Below are 8,636 nucleotides of genomic sequence, written 5' to 3'. Positions count from 1 at the left end.
ATTACAAAACTAGGCCTGTTCTGATACCATTTTACAGAAATTGAAGAATATTGGGCCTAACTCAACTTAACAAAACCGGCTTATTAGGAGAGGATTGCACTCGCCTTATTAAGTGGATTATGTCAATATGTTGAGTTCTAATAATTACTAGAGGCAATAATTTACTTACCGGTAAATATTCAGTCTAAATAATGTATGTACCGACATAAATAAACTATTTATAAGTAAATATGTTATTTACTTTGATTATTTTTTAAAAAAATATGCTAGTTGCATTTTTATCCCCGACCAAAAATGTCAAGTAATAGGGCTTCTTGTAAGTCCGAACTCGAATCTGATACGGGCTCTTTAGCTATGGCCTAAAAGTAGTTTTTAATGGGTCTAATCAATACGGCCCATATCCCTTCCCTATGTAGACACAACGAACTGTAGCTGTAGCTCTTCACCTTCGAAAAATGGCCGAGAAATGGAATCGCACAGCTCTTCTTGTAATCGACATGCAGGTTCTTCTCTCTCTTTCTCTCTCTATAAACTTTTCCTTTCTCTCTCTTGATTATCCACAGACCGTGGAGGATCATGCTTAATTCTGAATTGGCAGAAAGATTTCATTCACGAGGATGGTCTTATGCGAGTAAATGGAGGCAAAGCCATAGTCCCCAACGTAATCAAGGCCGTCCAAGTAGCTAGGCAGCGTGGAATTCTCCTAATTTGGGTAGGATTAATTTTTTGCACTTTTGATTTTCGGAAGTTATGTTTTTTTTTTTATGAATGTGGGGGTGTGTGTGTGTGTGTGTGTGTATTAAGGTTGTTCGTGAGCATGACCCGTTAGGGAGAGATGTTGAACTGTTTAGAAGGCACTTATATGGTGATGGTAAAGTGGGACCCACAGCTAAGGGAAGTGTGGGTGGAGAGCTAGTTGAAGGGCTGGTGATTGAAGAAGGGGATTATAAATTGGTGAAGACCCGTTTTAGTGCTTTCTTTGCTACTCATCTTCATTCATTTCTTAAGGGTGCTGGCATTGATAGTTTGGTTATCACTGGTATGTCAAGAATTTTCTCTACATTTTCAATGCTAGAAAAGAAAATTGTTCTTTTTTTTTTTTGGAATTATGTGAGTATACAGTTTTTTGTCGTCAGAACTCAGAAGAAGTACGATGATTTGGCGAAATTTAATAGAAATCTAGAAAAATAAAATGCTATTTATTTATTTATTTTTAGAATTTTGTGGCAAGGTATGAAAAGACTGTGGGTAGGATACAGTTTTTAGATCATAAAAGAAGTATGATAAGTAACAGAACTTAGTAATGATCGTTAAAACCTGTTTCCCACCGACCAAAGAATTGGGTAAAGGTTTGTGATTTTCTAAGCTGAGATTTCAATATTTTAGGTGTTCAGACTCCAAACTGTATAAGGCAGACTGTGTTTGATGCCGTGGCTTTGGATTACCAGCCTGTTACAGTTATTGTTGATGCCACGGCTGCCGCTACACCTGAGATACACGCCGGTATGAATTTTCTGTCATTTAGATAGTGTTGGATTTTTGTTTGTTCTGTTTAACTTTTATTTCAGAATTGATAAAGTTGACAATTTGTCTTGAAAAAAAGGTGGTGGTACTTAAAATCATCTTATGAAATTACAATTTCTGAGGTTGTTTTGAGTGTAATTTGTTCTGGTTTGGTTTCCTGCATTCAGGGTGAAATCGGGTATTAAAATAATGGGTTGGGAACAAGTACTGTTCATTGGCTTAGGGTCTGCAGCAATTACTGAATGAAGGTTCAATATAGATCCTCCTAAGACACGAAATCATGTCGCCGGAGTTCACAAGAATAACTCACATTGGGTGTAGGGATAGTCAAACTCAAACTGATAACTTCCACCATTTCAAAAGATACTACAGCTGAGTTATATTCTCTTGTCTACCATCGATAGATAGAACTGACTAATCCAAAAGTAAACGGTCCAGAAACTCAAAGCCATTATTCTTGAACAACTTGGAGTCAGGATTTTAAGAAAAGTTCCCTCTTCCTGACCTTACCCTTTGAAGTTCTGTTAGGTAATGAGCTGAAAATAAGGTATTGTTATTTGAAATCTACAGCACTTTGATCTCTTCGAGCTGAAAAAACTGCGGGAGAAATAACTTTGGGGAACAAAACAACAATTTTTTTTTTTTTTTAATTTCATAACCAATAGTAATCCATAAAAAAGTTAAAAGGTATCCTGCGGCAATGAGCTAGTACAATCTTGAATTTGGTAATGCTGACATAAAACAATTTATGGTTTCTACCATAACATTTCCATTGTACAAATAAGGCATGGTTAGCTGTTCTCTCTGTCCTTGCTGTCATAAAAAAGATGCAATAAGCAAGCTTTACCTTCATTGTCATAACTTGTGTTTGAAGAATGTCATACTTTCTTACGGATCATTATTGTCTCTTCAAAGATGGACGGCTAAACAATACATGTGACTGACGTGGAAAATATATATTTTCCTGAACCAGCCAACATATATGATATGAAGAATGTCGGAGTTGCAACATCAAGCTTACAAGAATGGTGTGAGCATAATGCTTGATGGTCGGGACTAGGGATCCATTCCGCTCGATGATGGCAGTAGAACAGCAGTGTAAACATGTCTATTCCAACAAGAGCTATTTCCCTGCTTTGGTTAGTTTTTAATCGTTGCAACTTGAAATATCAACTCGTATTTCCAACCATCACCACTTGCTCCGCTTTGTTCACTAAACCACTATGTTAGATTGAAAGCAATCTTGATTTTTCCTTATTCAAACCACACTGGATGAGCATCTTTGTTGTGTGTGGGCTGTGACAGTGACACTACTGTATTATATAAAAGGAGTTCTGTAATGTTAGATTTGATAAAAACACATCAAAACCAAAAGATTTGCAAACGTGACATAATCTAATATAGATCTGACGGCTCGAAAAGAGCCTCATAAAAATCCCATCAATTTAGTTTTGTATTGTGTAAGGATTTATTCATACATACACTACACGGAATTTATGTTGCTGAATATGAAGTAAAAGGTTGTATTAATTCATATTCTAGTCTAATCAAAATTTTACTATAATCACTTGAAAACACGTTCCTTTTTTTTTTTTTTCTTTTTCCTGTAAAGCATACACAAATACAGTAGGCAACCATATTATTTCAAAGAATTCACCTTTTTTTTTCCTAGAGGAAGAAATCATGAATTGTAGTTTCTTTCTAACGACACAGATTCTGGACAACAAACTACATGTCGTCTGTATTAATAAAAGACAATAGTAAATGACATGCCGTTTCTCATTGCTTAAAAAAAAATCGACACGCGTCATCCAATAAAATGAGTTCGTATTTCTTTTATTGTTGTTGCCGCCGGAAAATTCCTGCTTTCCAACTTATTGTGGTTTCAACTAAATGCCACAAATTGGACTATAAACTGCATCTCATTTATTTGAAACAGACAACAACAAACTTCGTGCATGATACGACATTTCTTTATTACGAGAGTGAAATTTTATCGATGTCGAAACGAAACGATGGCAAATTTTGTTAAACGACAACAAAAAATGAAAGAGATGTGTCGTTTCTCCATGTAAGATCTTTCCAGCGATTGTTGTTTTGTTTTTTTTATAACTTGGAAAAAAAAAAAAAAAAAAAAAACCATAAAATATTTGTCCTGACTTCTAAAAGGAATTCCACATTTCTATAGTAATCATCTCCAAACGACCCAAAAAAAAAAATGTTCGTGATTGCCAATCTGCGCACTCTGGCCCTTTATTAGACGCACGGCTTGGGCTTGTTCAGCTACATCCCGTTTGGAAATTTATCTTTGTCCTCCATTTTCCTCCTCTTTTCGAAGTAAAGATTTATTCCATTCAAAAAGATGTAGAAAGTAGATGATTCTTTTTCTAAACTATAGTATATTTTCTACTAAGTAAAAGTGATGCTTCACATGCGTTTATTAAGTGACCAAAAGACCCTCTCTGACATAAAAGCCTGAAAGGTGCGTCCATTTTACATAATGATCATGCAATAGTGGATTGGTTGGTCCATTGTTAGAAAGTCGAAAACTAACACCCATGTGAAAATGTTCACTTTTTTTGTTCCAACTTTTTTTTTCCTTCCCATTCTTTTGTTGGAAAGTTATATTTGGTAATATAAATTTAGTGAACCGTAAACCAAAAAAGTAGTGTTTATATGTAACAAGAAAACTTCTTTACAAGTACGGAATAATCTTTGGTATAAATTAGGTTTTTGACGTTTACAAGGGAATATAATATTACGAGACTAGAGACATCAATACGTGGGACTACATAAACAGGGATTATGTTTTCAAAGCAGCAGTCAAAGGTTCCCCTAACGCTTTGTTCCATATGGGTTTGGACAAAGGAGCTCGAGAATGGTCGGCCATACCACACATAATGGGCCCTACAAGCCCGTAACTCTAAGCGGACTTTAGTATTGTGGGCCAATTCCAACCCTCCACGGCTCCACAGTCCACATCTCGTCTCAAATGCTTGTAGATCAAAAGTTCAATAACAAAACAGAAAAGGGTTTTGCTTTCGGGCATTTTTTTTTTCCTCCTTTTCTCTTTTTCTTTTTTGCTTGGGGCTTTTGGAATTCATTTGCATTACTGACATCTCAATCACCCTTTCTTATTTTTTTTTTCTTTTTTTAAGAATAATGTTCTGTTACTTTTTTTTTTTTTTTTTTTACAAGCAATAATGTTCTTTTAGTTAGTTCAGAGAACATATATTGTATTAAAGTGAAGGTATAATTTTTACCATGAATTTCAGAGGTTTTCTATCCCTTTTTTCAAGTGAATTTGGAAATCTACCAAAATAACCAGTTACACATAACATGCATTAGTTTAGGTTCCAAATATAGAAAGATGGGCTAATTGCAAATGGATTTGAACCGTTGTAACTAAGTGAGGAGGAGGAGATCTATTTTAAATTTCGAGATCTTATAGTTTTTTTCCTTTTTCTTTTTTAAAGTTTTGTATACCATTTCAATTGGATGTAGTCTTAAAAAGATTTATGACCACGCATTCTATAAGTGACTATTAATAAAAATGTAATTATTGAAAATTCGTCTTTGCAATGTAGTAAAGTAAAGCAAGAAGAGAAACAAGTTTGCCGTCCGCTAATCAGTTAATCAGTTGCATTATTGTAGCTGATCACGTCATTTTCTTTCTGCGTTTGTATGGTCTGAGTAAACCGTTAATGGGAGAAGATAGAATGTCATTTCTAGACCTAACTGTAAGTGTGAAACCATTTCTTACTTGATAACAGCTGCATTCAATTAATCTGGAGACTTCGCAGATTGAGGGGCTTTTTTTTTTTTTTTTTTTTTTTTTTTGTTTCTTCTGTTGAAGAAAAGTTTTGAACCCGTTTGGGGGGTTTTTTTTTTTTTTTTTTTTTTTTTTGAGTCTCTCATGTGACAGAAAGTTTGAGAGGGACTACCATGAAATTCAACACGCAAAAATCTAGATTATGAGGGGCATGGTACTTTGCTAAGTAGACTGGTAGTATTCAGTGGCAATAAATGTTTATTCTCTCTCTTTTTTTTCTTTTCTTTTTTTTTTTTCAGGGCTCCACCAGAGTGTCTGTGTGTGTGTGAGGAGGTCCACTAAAGATGATTGATTGCGGAAGAGCAAGTTGGGCAACGATAGTGTAAAGTAAAGAGTAAAGCGTAGGTGCAGTGTCGTCTAGATCACGTAAGAATCGACGCTCGTTTTTGTGGCAAACCAAAAACATTAGAAATAATTTCTCCCCAATTATGATCATTTTAATATTTTACTCTCTGAATTTAAAAAAAATAATATTCATTGTTCTTAAATTTTGTTCCGTTAACAAATTTTATCTTTTTGTTACAATGAATGACGAAAATCGTCACGTGTCAGATACATTACCCATCTAAAAGAGTATTATCGTAAATTAACTTGCAACAACTCTAGATTATTTAAAAAAAAAAAAAACTCAAATGCGTTAAAAAAAACCTCATTTTGTCGATTTTTTTGTTGTATTAGGGTTAGAATTTTTCCCCCAAAAAGAAAAATCTGAAGAAAAATTAAGTTTTTCATTTTTTGGTTCTGCATAATAATCAGTTCTCTCTCCCTTTTTCTCTCTCATTTTTGCCTTTTGGTTGTGTTAAGCTTGTCTAACACTGATACAATTACAATCTTCTACATTTCTTTCCTTCGTAAATAGTAAGGAACAGAGAAATCTCAAACAAAACAGATGAATTTCAAACACATGAGTATTACAAGAAGAAATGGATAGTTTGTATCTAAAAACATGGATTCATGTAATAACGCCGCCGATCTCGGTGGCTGGAGGAGGCCTCGCGGTGGGAAAATCAACGGCAACGACGACGACAAACAAGACGACACCATTTTTGAGATTCTCATTCAAGTATCAGTTAAAATTGTCTGGCCTGGAAGAGGAGGAGGAGAAGGTAGATATAGTGGAACTTGCTATGGATGAACGAAGTGAGGAAAAAAAAAGTAAAATGAGAACGAAAATGGTGAATTTTTTCAATGAAAAAGAGAATCATCGGATTATGAAGGTATAAGCGTAATTGCACTTCCAATTCTCACTAAATAAGTGGCACGTGGCAATTCCACCACTCATTGTAACAGAAGGATAAAACTTGTTAACATAATAAAATTTGAGAAGAACAAATGTTACTTTAAAATTTGAGAGGCAAAGTGTTATAAGAGTTATAGTTTGGGAGAAATTTTTAAAATTAATTTAAAAAATTAATGAATGGAGTGATCTCCAACTATAATTCTACCAAGAAAAAAATGCAAATATTAACTATTGTGAGAGAAAATTTTCAGATAAAATGGATCTATTATGAGTGTGAAAGGCACCATCGTGTCATCGGTCATTCGTTGGTAAGACTAATTGCTTGTCTTGACAAGATTTAAGTTTATTAATTTCACCATAGTAGACAAGGAATATGAGAAAATTACCTTGCGAGGGATTCATATTTCACGCGAAAATGCATTATTTCTTTTGACAAAAAATATGAGAAATTTATTTTAGGCTCATTTAGTCTGCTGATTTAAGTTTTTAATTCGAGTTGAGACATTATTTTATGTAAAACTTTTTACTGTAGTAAAAAAATTAAATGTGATTGTTTTTTATAACTTTTTATTATAACAAAACTCAAATCGTTAAAATGAATAGAGCCAATCCATATTTCACAGAAAAATGCACTATTTCTTTGAGATTATCTATTACGATATTCTCTATATATCCTTGTAATAGTTTTTTATGAAAAAAAAAAAAAAAAAACATACTATGAAAGGCCATATCACATCTGAACATGGTTATAGATTTTACTTTACATGATTTTCTAAACAACTGTTCATAACTTGACAATCTAATCTATGTTATTTTTTCTGTTCTTATGTCTTAGTCAATGGATTTGGCTGGCACTATACACTGGTTGAGTGTGAGATATATGGTAAGAGGAAAGTCCCATTTTCTCGTTAGCGGGTGCAAAGGAAAAGGAAAAAAGAAAACTCAGCAAGAAAACCCTTTTTTAATTTTTTTTTTTTTTTGGCTGTGGGGGGACATGAAGTTCAATAATTAATATTCTTCGGATAAAATGTAACATATGAAAAGAGTCTCAAATGCATGAACAAGAGGATTGCTGGGTTCTCCGTTTTTAATTAAAAAAAAAAAAAAAAAAAACATTCTGCATCTTAAATCTGGAAAGTCAATCTTTAAGCCAAAATAAAAGGGGAAAAATTATGTAAAGTCAAAATCAGAGATCTAAGCTCGATCCCAAAAGTTACAAACCATACCAAAAAATGCAAAAAATACAAGACGAGGGAAAGATACAAATACTGTAAAAGAACAAGGGATAAATAAATAGATAATTTATTTTCAGGAACCTGAATCGGAAAATCCCATTTACCAAGAAAGTTAAAAAGTGGTCTGTATATATGTCCCACTGCCACATCAGAAACAGGTAACAGGTTAAAAAAAAAAGTGTGTATATGGAGAAACAGCAGTAACATGGTACTGTAAATAAGTTAAATCCACGTGCATGTGGACAAGGCATGGCCGAATTTCAGTGCTATAAAAAAAATAACCCTAAAATCCGTCTTGTCATTGGACCTTTATGAACTTGCAGGACTCTTGCAGTGATATTGACCTGTGACTGGGGCCAAGAAGCTGGAATAAGCAAAAGAAATGGTGGGACCATCCTATTTATTGTGAAGCCTGCCACTTTATATCTCCTCTAACATCCCTCATTATTGTACTCTCTAATACAAATATTTTTAAAGATGTAATTTCAAAATTGCCCCTGAAACATAGCGGTTTTCACACTTTGGTCTAGATATATTAGGGGACATTTATTATTCTGAATAATGATTTATAGTTTTTTATAATATTTTTTTTTATAAAAAAATATATATAAAATGAGAATAATTCTGAATACATAAATCAAACGTCCTCTTAGTTGTCTATAGTCTCTCAATTTGAAAATAAGAGACAAATTTCTTATGTGTTATCGTAACGAGTCTATGTATCAATTTTAATTGGCTGAAGGCTTACTATAATTTTTTTATATTGAGTCATAACAGTTATTATTTTAGAAATTAAAAATCATTT

At 33.5% G+C, this 8,636-nt stretch overlaps 1 protein-coding gene across 2 annotated transcripts; it reads left to right on the top strand.

Moving 5' to 3' along the window:
- Positions 1-405: 405 nt before the first annotated feature.
- Positions 406-2,787, top strand: LOC21408894 (probable inactive nicotinamidase At3g16190). 2 transcript variants are annotated; one of them, XM_010099795.2, is made up of 5 exons: positions 406-503; positions 599-712; positions 805-1,039; positions 1,387-1,503; positions 2,498-2,787. In XM_010099795.2, exons 1-5 carry the CDS (start codon positions 456-458, stop codon positions 2,569-2,571), a joined length of 588 nt encoding a protein of 195 aa, XP_010098097.2. In that variant the 5' UTR covers positions 406-455; the 3' UTR covers positions 2,572-2,787. The 2 variants fall into 2 exon arrangements, with proteins under 2 accessions (XP_010098097.2, XP_024022546.1); XM_024166778.1 differs by having other exon boundaries at positions 2,440-2,499.
- Positions 2,788-8,636: the final 5,849 nt, after the last annotated feature.

This window comes from Morus notabilis, unplaced genomic scaffold, assembly GCF_000414095.1.
Source record: "Morus notabilis unplaced genomic scaffold, ASM41409v2 Scaffold307, whole genome shotgun sequence".
In the NCBI taxonomy this organism is placed as follows: Eukaryota; Viridiplantae; Streptophyta; class Magnoliopsida; order Rosales; family Moraceae; genus Morus; species Morus notabilis.
The sequence above is the reverse complement of the archived record's forward strand: the minus strand, read 5'-3'. Positions and strand labels throughout refer to the sequence as shown.